General features: G+C 40.5%; 2 protein-coding genes across 2 annotated transcripts; one reads left to right on the top strand and one right to left on the bottom strand.

Moving 5' to 3' along the window:
- The first annotated feature begins 109 nt into the window (after nucleotides 1–109).
- On the top strand, nucleotides 110–2126 carry LOC149399695 (Chalcone-flavanone isomerase family protein). The gene is made up of 3 exons (XM_089612933.1): nucleotides 110–317; nucleotides 610–1052; nucleotides 1331–2126. The coding sequence occupies exons 1-3, from the start codon at nucleotides 233–235 to the stop codon at nucleotides 1940–1942; spliced, it is 1140 nt and encodes a 379-aa protein (XP_089469059.1). The 5' UTR covers nucleotides 110–232; the 3' UTR covers nucleotides 1943–2126.
- Nucleotides 2127–3213: 1087 nt separating this feature from the next.
- On the bottom strand, nucleotides 3214–22900 carry LOC149399694 (uncharacterized). The gene is made up of 35 exons (XM_089611578.1): nucleotides 22462–22900; nucleotides 20743–21503; nucleotides 19971–20096; nucleotides 19768–19853; nucleotides 19321–19429; nucleotides 18933–19028; nucleotides 18746–18808; nucleotides 18591–18650; nucleotides 18212–18280; nucleotides 17940–18021; nucleotides 17774–17826; nucleotides 17606–17665; nucleotides 16291–17523; nucleotides 15126–16115; nucleotides 14698–15033; nucleotides 14132–14390; nucleotides 13809–14031; nucleotides 13307–13697; nucleotides 12479–12628; nucleotides 12157–12378; nucleotides 11847–12068; nucleotides 10727–11380; nucleotides 10277–10537; nucleotides 9834–10181; nucleotides 9051–9463; nucleotides 8540–8966; nucleotides 7134–8432; nucleotides 6741–7001; nucleotides 6347–6637; nucleotides 5792–6253; nucleotides 5122–5553; nucleotides 4728–5006; nucleotides 4074–4625; nucleotides 3765–3977; nucleotides 3214–3638 (listed from the first exon to the last, which is right to left on the bottom strand). The coding sequence occupies exons 1-35, from the start codon at nucleotides 22517–22519 to the stop codon at nucleotides 3519–3521; spliced, it is 11661 nt and encodes a 3886-aa protein (XP_089467704.1). The 5' UTR covers nucleotides 22520–22900; the 3' UTR covers nucleotides 3214–3518.
- Between the last annotated feature and the right edge of the window lie 1142 nt (nucleotides 22901–24042).

The following is a 24042-nucleotide window of genomic DNA, read 5'->3' as shown; positions in this document are numbered from 1 at the left end:
TTATTTCAAAAATAACATTACAACGGCTAGTTATTTGGCTACACGCGCCAACGGTCATATTACTGCTGAAACCCTCCGTTTGGGCAGTCTGTTACAGTTATATAAATCTCCCTTTCTCACCTTTATCTCAATCACGTTAATCGTTCATCTTTTCCCTTGCTTATCTCTTAACACAAATTCATCTCTCTCTCTTTCGCTCTCTCACCACTTCTCGTTCTTCAAGATTTTATCGATGGAAACCCCTTCGTCCACAAGAAGAGTCACTAGATCTCAGACTCAAGGTTCTTCAATGGCCACCAACAACATTCCCACATCAAGTGAGTCTTCTGACCATCTCTCTTCTCTCTCTCTCTCTCTCTCTCTCTGGAAATTTAATTAAAAAGATTAACAAAAATTAGGGTTTTTTTTTATTCAACTTGGTTCGCTGTTTCAGAAAATTAGGGTTTGATGAAGAAACTAAAAAAAAAAATAGGGATTCTCTCCGTTCTTTATTATGCTCCGATTGAAAATGGATTGTTTCAGAAGATTTAGGATTTGCAAAACGGATTTTTCTTTTTCGTTATCATTACGTTCCGATTCCTAACGAGAATCATTTATTTCCTTCTCCAGATTTCGAAAAGGGATTGACGAACTCGAGGACAACCGCAAGGAAGGGGAAACAGCAACAGAGCCAGCAACAAGACCGGTCCGTGCTGTTCGACATAACGAACGATTCTCCGATCGTCGGACTGAAGACGGCGAGCCTCGTGACTCCGCTGTCTTCGGCGGTCGGAAAGAACAGCGCCGCCGCGAAGAGGACGCCGGGCTCCGGCGAGGCGCTGCTGAGGGGACAGGTCAAGACACTTCTCCAGAAGGTCGAGGAAGAAGCCGAGCTCTCGAAGCTCTCCCTCGAGGCCCGCTCTTTCGTCCACAACATCAAGGGAATGCTTGTGAACTCTCCCGCGGGGCTTCTCGCTCCAACTCCGGCGAACACGCCTCAGGTCTCGAGCCTCTCTGGCGGTTTGGCTTCTCTGCCTCCGTCCCCTCTTGTCGAAGAAATGATCATTTCTCAGGTAACAACTACTAAACTGAGATGGTGGATAAAGATTCTTGTTTTCCCAAGATTATCTGTTCATGGGCTGCTGAAAGAAAATATCCAAACTTGTTGTGTTGTCTGGTTTGATATTTTCGAGGTTCGAATGGCTTATTACATAAATTATTGTTCAGGTGCCGTATATTACAATTTGGTGACTTTCTTGGCTTCGACTTGAATGGATTCTTGAAAGTTAATTAAAAAAAGACGTTATTCATTTTATGGCTCTCTCGTGTAAATTACTCGTAATTATCCTAGGTGATCGAAGAGAAGGAACATATAGAAGAAGGGTCTCTGGAATCGCAAAGGAGCATTATCACTCGGTCCCTACTCGAAGACTTTTCAGAGAAATCGGACAGCTGTGACTCGTCCTCGGACTGCCTTTCTGCGCTAACTGACCTAGGAATCGCATCTGGCGAAGAAATCCCGAGCGCTGACGATGACACTGCCTCGGTCTGGTCTGTCCAGGTCAACGCTAGCGCTCGCAGTGAAGAAGAGGAAGTGGAAGAAGAAGAACATTGCTACGACAGCGAGCTGGCAGAACAAGCAAGAAGGCACACGAGGTTCGTGTACGACAGCGACGATGAGATCGTCAATGAAGAGGCAGAGGAGGAAGAAGAAGAAGAAGACTATTACTACGAGGGCGTTGAGGAAGAAGAAGAGAGCGAGGCTGTGGATGAGCTCTGCGAGTTCATCAGCAAGATCAGCATGGATGAGCAGAAGAAGAAGAAAGAGCTTCCCAAGTGTGAAGGAAAGCACGTGAGGTTTGTGTACGGTAACGATGACGAAATCGTGAAAGAAGACCCGGTTCTGCACTTGAAAGGTCTGCCAACACCCAAAGGGAAGCACTTGCGCTTTTCAGAGGAATGATCAGATGGTGTGTTTCTGTGTAATGGTTGGTGTTTTGGAAGGGGTTTTTTTTCTTTTTAGGTTCTGTTTGTCATTTACTCAGTGATCAATGTTTTGATGTTGTTGTTGGAAAAGAAAAAAGAAAGGGTTTTAAAAGCCACAAATTGTGGGTTGAATGCTCCAAATAAACATTTGATTCAATGAATCACAGCGTCTTGGTTCCTTTTTTTTCTTTTCGAATATTGTAAATTTCCGTTTTCAGTTGCAAAAACTTTGTATGCTGTACAATTCCTTTTCGATAAAAAAAAATAAAAAAAAAAACATGATATTTTCCCTCCCAAACATGAATACAAATATTGCTAAAAAAAATAGATGGGTCCAAAATACTAGGAAAGAAGTATATTTGAAACTTAGCCAAAATTATGTTTTCAAAAAAAATTTGACAGCTTAGTAATCTTGATGATTACTATAAACAATTTATCATTTTAAAAAACATCTTGGAATAAAAATATTTTTTGAAACCAGATTACTGTACATTTTGTCTATTTCACTAAATTAAGACAAATCTCGACTATTTTGCAAATTCATAACAAAACTACATCACCCCAAAATAAGGAAAACAAAATAAACCAAGGAATGAAATGTTGTATTAGCATACCATCAAGAAAAAGCAAGAGCATGAGAAAGGCTAGAACATTTGATGTACATAGTAGTTTTGTTGAGACAGAATTAATATTGTTCTGAGCGGAGTTGGGTTATAATTTAAAGAACTGGAGAAATAGATCGTATTTAGAAATCAGATTATCATACCCCAACTCCGGTTATCATTCTCTCCTCCGTCGAACGGGGAGAAGGTGCCTGACGATCTCCGCTCGCTTTTTTTGTTTATCATGAACGTGATCATAAAGGTTCAAGGAGTTCAAGGTGACAACTTGAAGTAATATCTTTACGTTCTTTTAATGAACTAACTTATTTTTTATTTTGCAAGAAATCTCCGCTCAGACCATAGTAAGCCCGCAGTAGAGTTGCCTTTTGCTCACAATTGCTACCGCGAAGGAAGTGAATGACTAAAGATATTACTAAACTTAGCTTTTTTTTTTCTTTTTTTTTGTCTATATGTATCTAAATTATATTCGTTATGTGGATGCCAATTTCAGTTAGAAGATATACATCTAAATTTGTAGCTTTAACTACATAAAATTGTACATCATAAAGATTCTATTTCTCCTAAAGAAAACGTTCCTCCAAACCGTTTTGGAGGTGGAACATAAATGGAGCAGGAAAAAAAAAAAAGGGACAATGAGTGCAAGATTGATATTTGCAACGGATAAAAATTATAATTTTGAAGTATTGATCTATAACGTCTAATACAACCAGAATCATCCATCTTCTAATCAGATTTTCTAAACACTTCTAACCCCTCCATACAACCTAGGTCTTCTGACTCCTAAAGACTGCTCTTTGGTTCTATTTACAGTGCTAAAATATATATACATAAAATTATATCAACAAATCAACTGCACTATCTTGCCCTCAACGAAAGATACAATCTCCTCCAATAGTGTCTTAACTACCCCTACGCAGCTCGTCGGTTTCTTCAAAACCACGGATGCCAAGTCGGGTCCATCGTGCACAGATTCCGCGGCGTGAGTGCAGCTTCGACCAGATCAGCAACTCTCCGTTGCACAGACTGAGGTGGGTCCACAGCATTCTCCTCCTGGATTCATACACATTGAACAAATATCAATATAATGTCACCATTTAAAAAAAAAAAAAAAAGTCATTGGACAAGCGATATAACATAATATAATACATCTCTTTCCAAGGGTTGGTAAGGATTTACCTCTTCGGAGAAGTACTGAGGGGCTATTTCGCTGACGCGGTTGATAACGTATTCGACGTTGGTGATTACTTTTTGCTTGAAATCAACGGGAGTCATATTGGCACCTCCTCCAACCATCGGGCCCATTGGCATTCCGATGGGTCTTCTCCAAGACCAAGACAGCAACTCGTCACGGAAAAACATTGCTAGCTGATGCCAAAGGTGCTGGCTTTGCTGCAACATCCAACAATAGCAAGAAAAAAAAATATGAAGTCTTGCAGTGAAATTGGAAAAGAATCAATAAAGAATAATGATTATTAGCAAACTTACTTTGGGTGAAACCACAGCCTGGGCAGCGGCGCACATAGCGGATACGATGAGGCCTTCGACGCCAAAGTGGGAGAAGAAAACTTGCATGTTCCTGGTGAGACGGAACGGAACAGGCTCGTTGAACTCTATCATACCGGTGGCATCGTAAGCGGGATGAAAGTCCGTTTGGAATATCTTCCCGGTGTTTTTGGCAAACAGAATCTTGTTTGGGGACCTTCCTCCGATGCGCAGCATGTAAGACACGAAGCTCGAGAGAGCCAACTGGATCGCGAACTGTTTCTTGAAAGCCCACATATGGTTTCCGTTCAGCAGTGTCTTGTACATGAACTGAGAGAATATGCCGTCTGACACCAAGTTTCTCGTTATCTCGGAGTAAGCTTGAAGCCGGAGGTCTACGATGGCCTCCGGCGAGACTTGGCCAGTGATGGCTTGGTTCAGTTGCTCCTTGAAGAAGGTGATAGGAAGATCTGCTTCCCTGTCGTTCCTCGAACAATGGTTCTCGTACACCTCGAGGAAGGTGCTGAACATTAGATCATCTTCCACCATACGCACCTGCAATTGAGTCCAGATATATTATTTGAGGCTATGAAATTAACATAGTTGTTTACACATAAACCAAAGTAGATTGGAGATAACCAATACACAAAAACAAACCTGTGACCAGACGGGAATAATGATCGGCGTGTGAATACTTATGTTGCGGCGTCTTGATTCCTTGTGCTTGTCAAACATTTGGTTCAGCACCCGGAATAGCTGTAAAATCCGTTCGTCACTCCTCGCATTGGGGGTCAGAGATGTCTGGACGATGAAATGGCGCTGGGAGCCATCAGAGCCGATAAGCGTCAAGCGGCGGAAACTGCTTCCGTGTCTACGCACAATTGGAATATCCGCTCCAACCCTGTCTAACTTTACGGTATGATCTGGAGCGATTTCCTGCATCACACGAGTTTAATAACGTATCATATAGCTGAACAAGACTGTTCTAAGATAGTTAAATATTTCAGATTTTACACACGTTCTAAGTTTCTACACACATTCATAATCTTACCTGATCACTGAAGTACTGCCCTGGGACTTCCACATCGACCACGTGGAATTCTCGCAGCACCTTACTTTCCTCTTCAAGTTTCAGAACAGCCGGAAACCTATCCTCGACGTTGCTCTGGAGAATATTTTTCCAGTGTTTTAGTCGCTCAGTCAGTTCAGAGAGGGTGGCAGGGAAAGTGGCTGTCGTCTCGGGATCAAGATCGCGCACAAAGTCTTGCTTGTACTCCCGCACGAAATCAACATGCTTATTGACAGCATCAGGTGAGAAACAGGCTCTGCAAACTCCAGATAGCTCCTTCTTCAGAGACTGGGGAACCTCGGCTGTAGTTGCAGTCGGATATTTGTAGCAGCGGTGAAGCAGCGCATTAACTACAGCAAGGAGTCTCTCCTCTGGTAGAGTAACAAACCGTGACCCGATTTCTGTGAGCAGCGCCTGAGAACACACGTGGCAGATGCTTACGAATTAGGAAAATTAACGAAAAGCATACAAGGAGTTATCATATGTCCGCATGTCTGTCACATACTAAAAGATTTTATTAATAATAAGCTTTTGTATGACTGGTATGAACCAGGACCTTGACTCGCAAACACGCCAGCCCAAGTCTTTAGAGAGAAAACCAGCCAAATAGAGATGTTTGAATAAGAAAGAAGATCTGAGACGTGATACTCACCTCAAGTTCACCGGCCAAATTTGTGTGCTTGCTTCTAAGAGCCTCCATGATATCCTTTGCGGCATCAAAAGCGCTCGCAGCAGAAGCCACGAGACCCAGAGGACCATTACGGCGTAACGCATTTTGACCGCCATCGTTCATACCTGAAGAACTCTGCTGCATAGGGTGGTCGTTCCCTGCATGTACGCCGCTATCCATTCCAGCGGACCTTTCGGGCTCCTGCCCATGTGCATTTCCACCATCATGAGGACCAATTCCACCGCCAGATTGAGTTCCCGGGTGCACTTGGCTCTCACCGTGACCCTGTACTCTCGCATTTCCATCACCAACTAAACCCATCGAACCAGGCATGCCACTACCTGGCTGCATTCTTTGTTGGGCCATTGCTATTCTACTTGCTTCAGATTTACTTGCTACATCACGACGTTCAAGCAAGTAGGTGCGCAACCAATAATACAGGGCCTGGAATTTCCACACACGGTAAGAGATCTCTTATGAACAAAGTGATATAACGGCAATAAACCTGTTCAAGATGAATACAAATAGCACCGTTACCTGGGGATACACGGTTGCGACTTTTAGAAGAACGAGCTTGCAATGAGGGGCTTCTGTTCTCTGCAAAGAAAGTAGGAGTTGGGGAATCCATGAAAGCCAAACCCAATGGGGAATCTGTTCTAGGTACTTGTCAAAAGCCTTTCCCACGGGTTCGTTTGGTGTGTCAAAGCTGAGAAGATATAAAACGCGAGCGAGATGGCTTCTCGAATTTGTTATGCCAAATTTTATTGCTTGAAGAAAGCAACTGACAGCGTACTCCAGCCAAATCTCTTCTTGAGTATCTTTATACGCCTGTACAGAGAGAAGGAAAGACAAAAAAAAATAGGACCAATACTTGAATCAGTCAACTGAATCTGGCATTGGAAAACTAAATGTTGATCATTAAAGTTATTACCATGTCACAGTAATTTCCCCAGCTAATCCATCCTTTAGGCAAATTTTTGAAGAGGCTTATGGAATTGGAGTATGCAAGGTTAGCACCTTCAGAATCATTCAACTTTAACAGGAAATCTCCTCTCAGACGGAAAATTTCTGCTTTGTGTTTCACAGGAAAATACTCTAAATTAGTGCTGTTGATCAGATTGATACCACTGGTAAGCTCTCCTTTCATCTCAAGATAAGCTTGTGCCTGCTCTCTTATCTTAGTAAAGGCCTCCTGCAAGTATAAGTAAAGAAAACAAGAGTGGTAACATCAGTGTTTTCATACCTAACGCCCAAAAAAATAAAGCCTTAATACTTGTAGATCTTGCAAGTTAAGAGAAATTAATATATAAATGGTCTTTCGTACCTGCACTTCCATAGTTGAATGACCATACATCTTTTCAAGAATCGTTACACAAACGTCATAGAGGCCTTGCTTACGGGCAATGTGTGCAAGTTTGTTAACATTCCACGCTTTGTCACGATATCCAAGGTGATGAAGCTGTGGGTTTGTAGAGCTGAAATCCTTGAACGCATCGATGACTGAGTTGTACATTTCATTCCTCCATTGAAGTAAATCACACCAAACAGACATATTGTCCCATTTATTTGGGGTTCTCAATCTCCACGTTTCAAGGATGTCTTTTAAGTCTGAGTAGAGATTACCATGCACGCCGACCACAGGGTTTCCAGATATTTTGTTTCCATTAGAAATGTCTACAAGTATTCTTGACGATTCTTGAACTTCAACTAGTTGCTGGAATTGCTGCAAAAGAGGGATTCTTGAATAGACGGACATCTCTGGTAGTTGCCACCACTGCTCCAGAGCAAGATTGACACCTTTCCCCACTATGTTTTCAGCATCCCCAACGCCATTTGCATTTCTATCATGGAGTGCAAAAAATGCTTGAATGAGCCTGAGCTTGGGGGTTTCTTCTACTTGTGCATTGGGAATTACATGATCTTTCATATATGTCCAATCAGGCAACTTCCATAAACTGTCCAGAAGTATTTCATAATTCTCAACGCTCTTGCCAAAATCCACCAGTGCATCCCACTGACTAAGTTGATTAGCACAATAGAGCCACTGCTCCTCCCAAAGACACATCTCAGCCTTTGGTACTGTATTGTTCAACGTCCCTTGAGTTGCCTTAACCATTGCTTGATAAAATAGGCTCTGAGCACGCTGCCAATAACCATGTTGAACCAAGGATAGTCCAGCCTTGGTTTCTGCAGTAACAGACCTCTTCTTCCACAATCCGCACCTCATATCTTCCTCGTTGAGCAAACGATAAAGCTCTGCCAGAGACTCGGAGCATTTTGTTTCGTTCATGAATAACACGACGTGACTTTCTAGCAGGGCCAATGCAATGTGCCAAGCATTATAAGTCCTCCCAATATATTTAATCAGCTCACTTGGCATACGAGGCTGGGGATGGCTCAACTGAAGCCCTTCTAAGAGTGCTTGCACAACATTGGGTCTACTTGCTTGCTGCTTCTTATGATAATCTTTCGATAGAAGAGCAATCATCGGCTTAGCTAGTGTAACTTGCTCTTCCTTTTGTAAGGTGACCCAGACAATGGGGAAAACCAACACCCAAAGATGATATGAGACATTTGCATCAGTATGAGCCAGCTCTCTCAAGGGAATGAGAAGGTCAGACACCTAGATACAGGAAAGAAGGGAAAGGGTGTAAGAAATCCAAATCTTATTACATTGTCTAGTACAACTGCGATTGCTAACAAGGAGATATGAAATAAATAAACTCTTACCTTAAGTTTGCTCGTGTCATTTAAAAACTGAGCATGTTTGTGGACAAGCGAGTCAAACGTAAGAGGAGCGTCTTCAGCACCCTCTGACACATCATTTGGCTGTTGCTGCATCCCAGAAGAATCTGGAAGACCAGAAATCACAAGCGATGGCACCTTTGCAGAATTTGGGGCAAGGGTAATAGGTTTGTCTTCAACTAAGATTGCCAAAAGGAGATCAAGACCCTGTTTGAGCCAAAATATATCGCTCACAGGTTCCCAGTCTTGAAGCTGAATAATATACTGCAGCCTTGCAAACAAGGTTTTTCCTAGAGATTCGTGATACAGCATGAAGTACTTCATCCTAATTTCAGGATCTTTTGCTCGTAAGCCAAGCATAGATTGCCTTTCCACCCTCAGAAAGACCTCCTGACGGAGGGAAATGGGATATCTGCAAGTAAATAGAGCCATTTGATTAAAAACAATTGTGATCAAAGAGTTTCACAATTAAATTCCAAAAAATGTTGCAACTTACTTGTTTGAATCAGAGCATATTCCATAAAGCAGCTGAAGATACTTAGTCTCCCACTCTTCCAAAAGAGCTGGGGCGAAGTTTTGCTTGTCCACTTGTGAGAGTTTGTGAAGAAATGAAACTATTTCCTTGGGAGTGAGAAAAGCATTTGACATAACTGAGGCACCTGGTTTGGTGAAGTCGTCTTCAATCCACCCTTTGATTACATCAAGTATGCAGAGAAGTACACTTACATCTGTACCTTTCTCTGAAAGCAAGCCATTTAATATCTGAGTTATGGATCGTTTGCATTCTGGAATAATCATTACCCTATCATTAATGAGTTTCAACACTGATTTGAGGTTAGAAATGACTGCTCCAACATCAGCCCCCTGGCGAGAGGAACTAACTGCAGAATCTGGATCCTTTGCTTGACCCTGAAATGGAATTCAAAGTAAGCAAAATGTTTCTTCCAAAAAAAGGTATAAGAACTCAACAAAAAATAAATGCGGCTTTATTGTTATCAGAAATACAAACGAAAAAAAAATCAACAAATAACTGTAACTAGGACAGAGAACTTAAAAGAGGTGTATGCCAACTGTAATTATCACCAGTACAAATTAGGACGGAAGCTGAAACCAACTAACAAGGACCATCAACACCCACAATTTCTCAGGTTGAAGATTCAGTTGGGCCGCAACCCACAAAAAAATAGAGTAACAAAACATAGATAAATTTCATAGAAGAAAATACGGACAAAAAAGGGAGCTCTAAGTACGATACTCAATGATAAAGGATGCAACAAACCTGTCTCGAAGTAGAACTCGATGATGACCCCATATCTCTAGCCAGGCGTTGAAGGACTCGAACCAGGATATAAGGATCACCAAAGTTCTTCTGCACTTCTATCAACGTTTTTATGACAAGCAAGATGAAGCTTATGGGGCTAGATGTGTTGTCTTCATTTGATGTTTGAAGAGATGTAACATTACTGATGTGTTTCTGTATCAGCTCATCAACCTTCTGATACAAAAGCTTTACATCTGGTGGCGTAGTAGCTGCTTCAAGAGGGAAAGCAACAAAGACCATCTTCAACAGAGAGCACAATGACTTTCCACCATCCAACAATTTATATTTGAAACATGGTTCAAGAATCTGCAGGTCAAAGACAAATCAAAGGGATGAATCAGGTATATTTAGCTTACATGACTTGGCAACACATGCATAAATTTGTATACTTGCATATCTACCTGGGAAATTTGGTTGATGTTGTTTCTAATAAACAAATGTGGCTGTTTCTCCAGAACCTTGTTCATGACATCCAATCCCTGTGCAAGGGCGGTGGACGGGTCCTTGGACTGAGATTGTTGAATGGTGCTAAGCAACTTCTCAAGATAATTAAACTTCACATTTGCATTCGGCCAGACCTCCAACGCTTGTGAAAGTAAGTCTAAAGCTTGCTTGTAAATAGCTGATGCTTCCCTGTCCTTGGGCTCTATAACCAGAGCCACCTGTACCTCAAAGCCGATAAAATAGCAAAGCAATAAACATTCTGAAACCCCAAGAGGATATTTAACCCGTACCTCAAGGTCAGACTTTTTTTTCTTTTACGCTATAAAGATAGTAGTCTCCTTATAAAAAAAAATCAAAACTAGTCTGACCTCAAAGCCAAGTGAAATAACAATTTAAGAGATACTCACCCTTATGAGGAAATTGATAATCATTTCTTCCATCGCAGCATTTGGCTTGAATTCTTCATCAGATTGGCTAGATGGTCCAGGGGTCTCTAAGTTAGGGATTGATGTTGGACCGCCAGGTGACATGACGCAAATTGATTGGAGGCCAGGCTCAACTTTAACACGTTTCGACGCATCTTCAGGGAATGTACCATCCATGGATCTCTTTGGATCCGAAAGAATGGGGGTCTGATTAAATCCTTCAGCATTCTGGTTGGGCATATCCCCATCGGCCACTATTTTCATCTCATTTTGTCTTCGTCTTTCCCACCCAACTACCAAACCAGCAAGCTCAATGGCAAGACGCCTGTTTTCTACAGTTGTATTATAAGGCAAACCCAGTCGACTGAGAGAATTCACCATCTGAGGCACAAACTGTGATCTGCACTTGTAAAAGATATCTGAATGACGCACAAGAAGCTGGAAAATGTGAATCAAGTTAGGGAGCGAGTGGCCTTCTTCAAAAAGAATTTTTTTTGTATAGCGACTCCAAATTGACAAGCGAGAATCCCCCACGTGAGGCAATCTCCGAGGTAGTGCCGGCATTAGTATATCAAGAGCTTGCTTGACCAGCATTTTGTTCTCAGGCTGGCAAGTTCTAAGCAGTGCAACAAAAACCTGCAGTCCAAGAGTTACTTTAGAAAGTTTCGAGAAGCAAGCATAGTTTGCGTACTTGGTGATCTATCACACAACATTCAAATTAGCAAGTCCTGCAGTTCGGGTCTCAACATCGGTTGAGTCGCAAGGACAAAGGTGAACATTTTATTTTGTACTAGTTAGAGGAGTATTTCTTTTAACTTAACTTAAAAAAAAAAAAAAAAAAAAAAAAAAAAAAAAAAAAAAAAAAAACCCCATAAAAGAGGGTTAAAAAGAGGAACTCTCAGAGAAAGAGACTACAACCCAATCTCTTACAAAATCGGATTACATAGATTTTGAATAAGACCAACTGTAATGAAGCCATAGAGTGTATAGTAGTTTTAGTATCTAAACATGCATCAATTTTTCTGGGTTACAGATTCCATTGTTTAGTGCAAACAAATCTACACTGAAATCTTAAACATATGCTAGGTCGATATAACAATACCTGTAGTATGATTTTTTCTGGGGCCTGGTAGGCCTCCAAGAAATGGCAGACATTGACGAATGCCCACTGTTTACTAGCACTATCCTCACGTTTGAGATGATTCCAGCCAAATTTGATAAGCTCTTTTCTATGATGCACAAGATCAGTCTGGAGATACTTGAGAAGCAATGTTGCAAGTTGCAGAAGTTCAATTCTTAAAGGTTCATCGTACTCAGCAGAAACCTATAAATATGAATATATTAACTTCCAGCGAGAAGGAATAATATTGAGAAAAGCGTAATAAACAGCAAAAAAAAATAAGAATAGACACCTCCTCTGGAGGATCAAGAAGTTTCTCAACAATTGTCTTGATAATGGACGGGTCAACAACGTCCCATGTTTGGCCATTTTGGAAAGCGTGGGCAAGCATGGGAAGAATGAGCATTTGCATTATGATGACTAAGTGATCCAAACCAAGTTGTTTTGACTGGAAGAGGTCTAAAAAGTGCAACAGAAGTAATTTCTTCAGGTTGGGTAGATAACCTTCAGCAACCTGAAAGAGAGGATTGTTGATGCAAGTTCTTGGTTAACATAATATGCATGGAAGATAAACAAATGACAGAATCTGGATAATCAGTTCCAAGACGAAATACCTCAATGATGTAGAACTCCTTCAAAAATGTGTAATCGATGCGAGTATGAAGCAAGAATATGGAAAGTATTTCAAAAAGAACGTTCACTTCTGTTTTCTCATGTCGTAGATAATTTAGAAAGCATTTCACAAGCCATTTACTCTCTTTAACCTGCATTTCAGTAAGCAAATGAAGGTGAGATATGATACCAAAAAAATGAATCACATCGATAACTATACTATAATTTGTACCCTTCCTTCCGCTCAGAAGAGCTCAAGAAACTTTCAAACTCAGAGAGAAAGTACATACTTTGCGGTAGCATATAATCTATATCTTACGAGAATCGCATGAAACAGAATAAATCAAAGTAAGCCAACAGTCAATCTCATCAAGAAAAGGCAAGTACAATTACTTCTTTAAAAGGAACAATCAAGTTAACAAATAATGGATAAGCCCACATGTATCCAGGTGCATGTAAAATTTACTCCTCGAATATTTTTGCTAGCCTTTCAATCTTTTATGACAAACAAGAAATATGCTAACAAACCACGCGGATACATCAACATATGCTTTCCACTATACGATAGAAAATCACTGTACCAATCAAGGCATATTGTTTGTCCCAGTGCATTATATGATACACAAAAACAGAACTCATTAACATCTGAACTCGTAAAACAGAACTCATACGATAGAAATATGCTAACAAACCACGCGGATACATCAACATATGCTTTCCACTATACGATAGAAAATCACTGTACCAATCAAGGCATATTGTTTGTCCCAGTGCATTATATGATACACAAAAACAGAACTCATTAACATCTGAACTCGTAAATAACTCACCTGCACCAAGTCCAGCTCCTGCTCACTCTGCAGCCGAGAGATTCTAGCAGGTGACTTCCAAATAACTAGTAAGGTATCAAAAACAACACGGTTGTTTTGTAGCCAAGTAGGTATGAGTTTGACTAAAGTTTTCACAAGTACAAGACCCCGGAAATATGAATCAGGACTCGCAGCACTGGTTGATGATCGAGGATTGCAAACATCAGAATGAGGTGCAGCAAGACTCTCATCTCCTAAGAGACCTGTAGGTGGGGTTGATGACCCAGGTGTCATGACCACATCAGCCTTTGGAACAAATTCTGGAAACGCGCTCGCCAGTATCTTCTGCGGTGACTTTGCAAGCTCGTCTCTTAACGGTTGCCCAGCATCTGACTTGACAATATACATAAACCTGGTATCATCACAGGAATCAAAAGTTAACAAAGGACAATATTAGATTACTCATCTAACAAGATGTCCAAAACAGGAACAAGAAATGGAAAGAGAGAACTTTATGACGTACCGCCTGAAGTATTTTGGCTCATGAAGTCGAGCAAGAAAATAATCAACAGCGAGTGGTGCATAGCGGTTCAAGAACTTTGTTAATGGAAGGCGGTACGGACTGTTAATCTCACTGTATACTTGTCCAGGGGGAAGAGCGCATTCCAATTCAATAGTTAACGTGACAAGTTCATCAAGGAACTTTGATGCAGCCATGGGAAGTAGGTGGAAAAGCTCAATAATAGCTGTATACAACACCCCAAAAAAAATTTGACATGATATCATCCATAAACAAGGATTCGCCATCGGAAAAGTAACACACATATAGAAATCTATAAACATTACCTGCTGCAATCTTTGGTTCTTCACCAGTCTTCCATGATTTCTGACTCTGAGCAAGTTTTTCAGGCTCTAACCATTTCTTGAGGTGTTCCAACAGCTTATTTCCTAAAGTAACATTAAACCAATTGGAGAGCAGCTCGAGCAAACGAGCCAAACCTTGGAGAAGAGGCATGCTAAGGTTCTTGGTATGAGCCAAGTTCACCAGTATAGGCCTGAGGCTGCTCTGCAGAAGTTCTTTTGGCATCCTCTGCTGATTGATAACCTGAGGTATACAAAGGAATTAAGCTTGCGCATTCCTAACTTACTAGCACCAAAATCGAGAAAAGAAAACTGTAAATAAAAGAATTCCAATGACCCTCAAAATGTAGCCGGTATATATGTTCCATACAATCTACCATATTTCTATCATCAAATTGCATGCGCATATTTCTATCATCAAATTGCATGCGACATAATCTTGAAAACATGACTGAGTTACAAAATAATGAAAAAAGCTAGGCTAAAATAAATCAAGAAAATAGAAAAATCTACACCGTTCATGGTTCTAATAAGTAAAAAACTCAACAAACCTGTCGCAGGCCCTCCTTCGCAACAGCAACAATTTCTGGTGTTCGACATGTCAAAGATTTGAAGAACATGTAAATAATCTTCGCGCGTAGATCCGAATGTACAGGTGCTTTGAAATCTGCCCAAGCCATAGTCGTACAGAGGAGCTCAATGCAGGCTGTTCTTAGCTTGGTTAATGACGTAGCTACTTTTGGGTTCATAAACTTCACAGCCCACACAGTTTCATCCGCCTCAGCTATCTGCAGTGCTTCTTGAAGAAAATTGACTAGTTCTTGAGTCAGCTTGAGAAGAGGTGGTCTCAAGGCCAAGCAGAAGTTCAAAGCCGTAACTGTACCAACCTATATTTTTCCAAATAGTTAATAATAAATACACGGAATACAGTTTTTTGTTTTTTTTTTAAATTAAAAAAAAAAAATAGTAAGCAGCAGACCTGTTGATCAACAGTCTTCAACCGCAATGGCCTAACTAAAAGAGGCTGCAGCAAGTTTTGATAAAGAGGCTCTAACAGTTCAGATACCTCACTCCCAGTCCTACTTGCTAAAAGTGATAAACATGACTGCACATTCTTTCTCACAATGATAGACGCATTAGGGTTGAATAACTCGGCAGCCAGAAATTGAACAACTCCTTGGAAACTTTGCCTCCGTGGCTCACTATTTGCTTCATCAACATTGTTAACAACACGAATAACCTGGGTCAGCACCTGGCCTGTCTCCTCTTGCTCTTTGCTAGCATATATTGGAAGCCTTTTAAGAACGTAAACGAGGCCACGTACAACTCTTACTTGGAAAAGGCACAAAGTCTCAACAGTGACCTTGCCAACCAAAGCACCAAGACCCATAACACCTCCAATTTGTGCTTGCCATGTCGTTCCATAGCAACAGTGCAAAAGACGGGGAAGAAGTTGCTCAAATACTGGTATGCGGACACTTGGAGGAGGTGAATATACAGGGTTCATTGATGGACTAGAGACCATCATTGGGGTACCAGGACCTCTTGACATCAATACGTCAGCATGTTTTGTGCGAGTAAGAAACAGAAGTGTTTCAGCAAACACATTCAAAGAGTTCAGCGCAGCTTTTGCATGAAGCCTATTCTCTCCAGATAGCACATCGACTAAAGCATCTAAGAATATTAGAGGATCTAACTCTTTCAAGTCTGAAGAATTATTGTTCTTTGATCTGTTGCTGTTCGGTGCAAGTATAGGACCTCCAAGTGCAGATGGACCAGCTGAACCAGAGGTCGAGGAAGAATCAACATGGAAAATCATAGCGAAATGACGAGATAAGTTTACCACAAAGTCATCCTTGGAGTCAATCAGATCCGGTTCGGCACTGGCAGCAATAACATTTGTTAAGAGAATCTTGAACACTGATTTCTCAGCCATTAATTGGGTCTTTGTCTTCACACCTAAATCAGGCTGCAAGAAAAAGTCGTTGATCATTCTACAGTGAAATTTTGAAAGTTTACAGGTTCGTCTAACACTAAATGCACATACCCTAATTTATGTGGGCATGAAATAAAGCAACAAGAAAGGGATTAATCTATAGAACTAAAACGTATAAGGCAGGAGAGACACTTAGTTCCAAACTTACCTTGGCATCCATATTCTCTGACCTACGCCATGATGAATCAACATTAGAAAGCAGCAAATTCGTCAAGTGACTTGGTGTGTATGCATCATCCTTTATTTTTTCTGGCAAATTAAGCTGAGATGATAAGCAAACATGAAGCAACCGTAGAGCCTTCTTTCTGTAAAATGTATCAATTCCACCATTCTTGTTCATTATGGCTGCTGCAGCAAGGTTAATACACCGATCCAGGGGTACCAAAAATGGAGTTGACGGCTCAAACGTAAGAATATAACGCAGCCCATACTCTGGATTATCTCTGCACTCAAGAGCAAGGGGCTCTTTGAGGAAACGCCTATTACGACCACCTAGTTTGCCAAGAAGCTGCAAAGATTTTGCACCCCAAGGATAAGGTGCCGGCCTTAGGTGAGACCATAGGGCCAAAATTACCTCGGACATAACGCTCGCCATACTTGGTTCCAAGAAATCAGGATTTAGACTATCTACCCAAAACTCGAGTGTTCTTAAACCTAGGCTGACAAGGTCATCGCTTCCTTTAAGACACAAAACAAGAGGCCTCATTAGACGGGGAAGGTGAGGGAGCAATGCACTTAGCCGTGCTGGCAATGTTAAGCACAACTCTAACAGCAAGTCCCTCATATCTTCTCCGGTTGGACCCTCAAGCATAGTCAAGAGCATGTTAAGGCACGGTTGCAACATAGGTATCAAGTCCCGGAGTAAGAGTTCGAATTTGCAACCGGCAAGTGCTCGAAACATCAGACGAAGAAGTTGGATAAAACCAAGAGGCCTCTCTACTTCAGTGGCGTTCTTCATGCAAACTTCCATTATTACAGGCACATGGGGCTGCAAAATGCGCTCAAGATCTGGGGGTGCTTTGGAAACTGCACCAAATATAAACCGGAAAAGATGCAAAACGAGCTTTGCTGCAGGGGAGTCTGGATGCTTCAAAACATCAAGTTTGCTGCTTACAAGGAAATTGACCAAAACATCTGCAAATGGCCGGTACACTTTGGGGGTTTGCAAAAGGGTTGAGAATATGTGAACCAATTGAGTATTGCTAATCATACAGTCGAAAAGCTCAGTCATGCATAAAGAAAGCATGTCCATCAGATCCCGGGGTTCCATTATACCAAGAATCTGAGAAAATAAATTGAGCATTTCTTTTTCCTCGTCCTTCTCCTTGAAGAGTGCCAAACAATGCACACCACTCTTCAAAACACCAGAAGCTTTCAAGACCTTGTCAATGTAAAAAAAAAAGGTCATTTAGTGATCCCCCAAAACCAATTCTAGAGTTAACAGTCATGTCTAGTAGTAATACCTCATCTTCCCTCATCCCTTTGAACGCTTGAGGTGAATTTGATGATGGAGAAACAAGCACCTGTAGATTTTCAACCATAGAAGGGGAAACCTTAAACCATCAGGCACGGGGGATAAGAAAACAAATGTTAAATCACATGTGATAAATAATAAATTAATGAGATATTACTTGTGCACGGGGAAAGTGTGCATGAGTGATGCTCCATATGATGGTCTTCATTCCTGACAAGATAAAATAGGGGGTACTCTAACGTTACAAAACAAAAGTGCAAAACTGAAGCTACTGAACATGTTTGTTAAAAAATTAATAATACGCTTAAAGGAGGGTCAATTACCCATAACTAAAGTCTTTAGAAGATGTTTACAATCATTTACTTCCTTAGAGTGTTCCACGGGGACCTGTAAATTTAACACTGCCTGGAAGACAAAAATAAAAAATAAAAGTATCGTCTTTATAAAAAAAAAACTAGGAACAAAACAAAAAGAAGTGAAGCTCGTGTTACTTCTATTCATTTTTTAGCTTCTACTCCGTTATATTAGATCCTCTTATTTCAAGCTTTGTCCGTAAATTAGACAAAATAGATAAGGAACTAATAATTCAACCAACCTGTACAGGGAGCTCAAGCTTTGCCCGTAGGTTAGACCGTTCCTTTCCCTCCTCACCCTCCTCCAGTAGCTACGGAGCAGTAAAATAAAACAGTTAGTATCGACGAACAAATGTGAAATGCATTCAACAATCAACAGGTAGATCTCAAATAAGATATAATACACATGAGTCATTTTGTGATAAACACTGAGGTAGATACCCTAAAACCTATCTATTCATAGTCTAACTCAATCACATACAAACTTTTGAAATGCAGAGTATAGCACAAAGCATAACATGTGCAGAGGCATCATTAAACACAAACACCATTGGATGACTGCTCGACGAAATGGCTAGAAATTTACAAGAAGATAAGAAATATTCCGAAGGTTGCAGATACCTGAGGAATTGTACGCTTAAAAGTACTAAATTTGCCAACAAAAGCATCCAGAATTCGACCCTACAATATCACATAAACAGAAGCGCCAACACATTAGTACTAAAAAAATTGGTCTTTACGCGAGAAAGACAGAAACAACGGCTTCTAATTCAAACCAGTAAAATCCGGGCTTCATCCATAGATGGTTGGTCAACGCCTTTCTCAAAAATTGGCTCAACCTGTATCCAAAAATATTATCACATAAAATAAGCAAAGAGCACCATGCTTCAAATATGAATATCGTTAAAAAATTAAAACAAAAACCACTGCAAAATTCTGAAAGAAAAGAAATAGTTTGTTTACCAGATTCAACATCAGCCGAGCACAAGTAGTGTGAATACTAAGCGACAATGAAGCATCATGCATGTTACTTGAGAATAAATATATAATCCGCGACAACTGCATCAACAATTACCATAGCTTTATCAGAGTACCAATCAGATAGACATTTAACAATGATACCATACATGTCAAAATTTCCGTTCTATTCTCTTCAGGTACTTTTACAGAAAACAATATGAGCAATTCAAAACTAAAAATCCATGAACAGCATCAAGCTAGGAAAAGCCTAATTTCAACATTAGCACTTTTATGGCATAACCCTTAAGGTTTTTTGTTTCCTTGACATGGAAATCTCAGCTTATAGCATTGCTAAAAAAAAATACAAAACTTGAAGCAGTCAAAGGATTACCTGTGACAAGGAAAGGTCAGTACGAACATGGTGAACAATCTCTGCTAGCAAACTATATGCTAATGGGCGCAATGTCTCGAAGCATGCTCTCCCGGTTCCAACTAGAACTCTGAATAAATTAAAGATGAATTAGACCAACTACTTATACAGGTATCCACTATCTACATGAATGGAATGGTGTGTGAACTCAGAGCTGCAGAAGATAGAACTGAAATAACCACGACGGCGATAGAGTTGTTCCATGTGGGATAAGATTCATTTCAGTGTCAGTTCTTTTTCCAACAATCGATATATTTTCACCTCCACATAGCATATAATAATCGAAAATTGAAAACAGGATAGTTATTAGTTAACAAAGCATCCAAAACCGGTAAGCATGACAAGCAACATGACGATACATCTATCATTTCATAGTACTCGGTTACTGGTCAGAGTCTACAATTTTACCTCTCTTCCAATAGGGTGTCAATCAAAGGAAATAAACCCCTCTTGCAATCAGTTCCGAGAACATGCTTTAATGCTACTAACAATTCCTGCATCAAACAAACTTAACTATTTAGTTGTCCACAAAAATTACTCAAATACATATTTTTTTTTTTTACAAATACTCAAATACATATTGAATTGTAGAATTCTATTTAACAATTTACCTTTCGGATTGAGACAGAGTCTGAACATGTAACTAGCAGATTCACTATACTTTTGCATATGCTTTCTTCATGGGGCTTTATATAATCGGCAAAACTCTTTAAAAGGTATGTCAAAAAAGAAATTGTCTGAAAAAGAACGAACTTAATTAGAATGCTTCAATTCACATATTCAAAAAAATGAGGATGCAGATTCAGTAGCAAAGCTATAAGCTTCAACATACAGGTTACTCTGATAACAATAAGCAACCACTGATAATTGTGACTATCAGGATAGGGCAACAAAGTTGCAGAAACAAATAGACAAGGTTTGATTCTCTTGAAACATGATTTGCTTTCTAGGACTTAGGACTACTCATTTGACTTTAGAAAGTGATAAACTTATACCGGAATGAAATAAATCTTCATTCATAAAAGCACATGTTTGGGATTGGCTAAAACTCTTCAGCTATGTGGTTGGGTCTAACGCCAGGGGTTCACGTTCCTCTGGTATAGGCTCAGTGCGTTTTCTTCGTCCTACGATGTTCCTGACCTTCATCTAGCACAGCCCTATTTCTATACTATCTAGTTTCTTCGTTTCTATGAAGCAAAAAAAAATGAGAATAATAATGTCTAGTTTCTTCTACTTAAAAAATAAATAAATAGTGGTAATCTCATTTTTTTTAGAGAACCACTAGTCTCGAACCACAAACTTCGCTCTCTCGCAACAAATGGCCTAAAAGTAAATGCTGGACCATAAGTAAATACCCAAAGAGAAGAAAACCAATCGCATTACCTTAACCTGCGCACCCTTCAGTTCGATAAAACTGTTCTTCAAATGCGGGGGAACCTTCTCCGGGCCGGGTACGGAGATGGCGGCCACCATCAGCGGCAGCAAGTGAGGAATATTAGTATGTACAAGCCTGCTATACAACTGAAATAGAAACAAAACCACCAGAGGGCTCTCGGTGATTATCTTGAACGACCGAGTGCTCGGGTTGATCTGCGTTGTCCCCGGGTACCCACCGCCGCTGCTCCCCCCGACGCCCAGCAACTGGTCCGCAGCGTCCACCAAACTCTGCTGCTGAGGCGGCGGCGGCGGGGGCGGCGGTTTGACATCCTCGGCCCCCGGGGAGGAATCGAAGTAGTGGGCCACAGTGGCCTGGAAGTTCTGGTAGATCTTGCAGATGAAGTCGAGGAAGGGCTGGACCTCGGCCTCGAGGGTGGGCCGGAAGTTGCGGAGGAGGTCGAAGATGATGCGTACGGCGAGGAGGGCGTTCTCCTCGTTGTCCGTGGTGAGGACCTGAAGTGCCACTTTGAGGAGGTCTTGGACAAAGGGCCGGAGGACCTCGCTGTGTGGGAGGCGGTTCAGGATCTCCACCACGATGTTGCGGAGCTTGTGCTCTTGGTTGTCCACCAGCTGCGGCTTCGTCAGCTGCAGAAGGATCACCGAGAACGCCCGGAAGTAGCATTTCAGGAAGTTCAGGCACTCAGCCGTGTGCAAAACCTCTAGCCCGTCCCTCACCTCCATTACCATCTGCAGCCTCGACTGAATTGCTGTTGCACAAAATAAAATAAATTAAGATGTTGAGCCAAACCCTGGCCGATATTAATTACACAAAATGCTCCCTTGTATACTATAATGTTGCTACTTTATATATATATATAGTGAGGCCCACCGCCTCGAGGCTCATTTTCTCTCATTATAACTGTGATTGCAGCAAAAGAGAAAGGAGACTATAATATCACTCTAAAATGTGTGTATTTGTGTAACTCATATTTTCCTTAGACCCCAGGGCAGGGTGTTTGTGGGGTTTTAAGATTTTGATATGCCTATCGGTGTAATGATGGAGCCTTGGGGTTCACCAGGACCCTAATTATCAATAAAACTGTGTTTCTTTCGACAAAAAAAAAAAAAAAAAAAGGGAAAGGATTACAAAGTGATGAGAAGCTGTTGATTCCAACGAGTATATCAGTCTCTAACCGCAACAGAGACAACAAAACTAATGCCAAGCACTTACAGAGTTGACTCCGCACTAATTAACAACAAAAACTAGGCAAAAGAGCCTACAGTATTTCTGCTAAAATAGAAATTATTACGAAAGGATGAGAGGCTGTCGATTCCACTGAGAGAGTATACCAGTCTCTACTCGAAGCAGAGAAACAACAAACTGCAACCAAACACTTACAGAGTTGACTCCGCACTAATTAAAACGGCAAACGAATATCACTGCTAAAATAGAAACGATTACAAAAGGATGAAAGGCTGTCGATTCCGCTGAGAGAGTAGACCAGTCCGAAATTGACCACACAAACATTACATATCAGCGAGTAAAAACAAACCAACCAAATCAGGAATTAACTCCACACAAATTGACGACAAAAATTTGCATACGAGAGAAAGAAACCGTCACAAATTAGTTCCAAGTCATACGCACAAATTGACACAAAAATTACACATAAAGAATCAATCTGTATATGAATATGTCATGAACAGAGAGCATAGGGTGTTTACGGAGGTCGGGATCGACGATGTTGCGAGAATGTTGCTCGATGTTCTGAATGGGACTCATCTCTTCGAAGCACGATCATAGAATGACGAGAAACTGACGGAGAGATAGCACGACCGGAATTTGAAAACCCTAGCTTGCCTGACTGACTGGTCGGAGTAGAGAGAATTCGGAATTTCTCTCTCCTTCTCTCTCTCTCTCTCTCTCTCTCTCTCTCTCTCTCTCTCGCTGACGGTCTGAGAAGTGACCTAGGGTTTTATAACCGAAACGAAACCCGGTGAAAGCGAAGATTAGTTCTGTGTCTTTCGATAACTTTCTGAGGTTCCTTCGATGTTGTGGTTTGGGGTTTTTGAGTCTTGCCTCTTTTCGTCTAGTGTTCGTCCAGTTATAGAAGGAAAGCTGACGAAGTAATTTTGTTTTTATATTTATTTCCCATTAGTTTCGGGATCGTCCGTAGTACACAACACGAGTTTGTATTTTGTCTTATGGTTTCGATTTTCGACTCGAGTCTAACGTCCGCTTTTGGGGAAATTGCATCACTATCTCAAATTAGAGTGTGGGAGAATTCCCTAAAACACTATATTTTCAAATATTTTCCGGAAGACCTCGCAATAATATTTCAGATTATAAATTAGATTAAAAAGAAAATATCATAAATTAGACTAATAAGTCAACGCTAATAAAAATTGTCTGCCGTGTGCGATAAACGAAATTGTCGATAACAAGTAGTACCTCAACTCGTATATCTTATTGAGTTGTCGAGAGTATAAATGAAATGAAATGACTAGATGAATCTAAAAAAGAAGAAACGTAATTGGGATAGAGAAATAGAAAGGCGAATGAGATAACGTTTTATGATTTTGTAAGTAATTTAAATACAATTTGATGAAGATAGGGGACTGAATATGCTTCCATGAAGTGACGAAGGCCAAGAACATCATAGTACGAAGAAAACGCATTGGGCCTAGCCCAGAGGATATATATTATTACATTTTTTATTAGTCACATAGGTTCGTCATCATCACCAAGACTCAAGAAATCACTCGGTTATGATTTTTTTTTTTTTTTTTTTTTGCTCACACAGTCATAACTCACTCATTTATATTTGTTTTTTTTTTTTTGTTCAAAAGCACATTCCTCGTATACCTATAAAAAAATTAAAAAAAATTCCCAATAATTGAAGAGTTTTAGCCTAGTTGCGATATAGGTCTTATTTTTAAGTATTTTTGCAATCGTTGCGGAAGAATGTAACCAGAATGTGATGCAACTAGCGATTAAGACTTTCTATTCACTTGCTATAGCTCCAAACTTCTCCTTCAAATACGAAAACGCTAGAATTGAGTGTGTGTTACAAAAATTTGTGGAGTTATTATTTTATATATATACATATACCTCGATATTGTCATTAAAATTTGGGCTCCTCCTGAAATAGCAAAACGGTGGGCTTTGAAACCGGTCGGAACTGGAGTTTCCAATTTCTTCCGGCTCCGAAAGCACATGTTATAGCGTACCAGAAAATTATTTTTTTCTCATCTTCTAGAATAAACATGATTAGGTTTCTAATTTTAAGGTTTGAGATCACACTA

This window comes from Urtica dioica, chromosome 4 (genome assembly GCF_054948205.1).
Source record: "Urtica dioica subsp. dioica isolate 48M chromosome 4, U.dioica_male_clone48M_v1_H2, whole genome shotgun sequence".
NCBI classification, from domain to species: Eukaryota; Viridiplantae; Streptophyta; class Magnoliopsida; order Rosales; family Urticaceae; genus Urtica; species Urtica dioica.
This window is presented reverse-complemented; position numbering and strand designations above follow the sequence as displayed.

Excerpts from the sequence above, each read along its gene's own strand:
- LOC149399695 (XM_089612933.1), top strand. The coding sequence starts at position 233 with ATGGAAACCCCTTCGTCCACAAGAAGAGTCACTAGATCTCAGACTCAA. Across the intron at positions 318-609 it reads CAACAACATTCCCACATCAA|ATTTCGAAAAGGGATTGACG; the intron begins GTGAGTCTTCTG and ends TTCCTTCTCCAG. Across the intron at positions 1,053-1,330 it reads AAGAAATGATCATTTCTCAG|GTGATCGAAGAGAAGGAACA; the intron begins GTAACAACTACT and ends TAATTATCCTAG.
- LOC149399694 (XM_089611578.1), bottom strand. The coding sequence starts at position 22,519 with ATGAGTCCCATTCAGAACATCGAGCAACATTCTCGCAACATCGTCGAT. Across the intron at positions 21,504-22,461 it reads CATCGTCGATCCCGACCTCC|CAATTCAGTCGAGGCTGCAG; the intron begins GTAAACACCCTA and ends TTTGTGCAACAG. Across the intron at positions 12,379-12,478 it reads AGGAGTTCTACATCATTGAG|GTTGCTGAAGGTTATCTACC; the intron begins GTATTTCGTCTT and ends CCTCTCTTTCAG.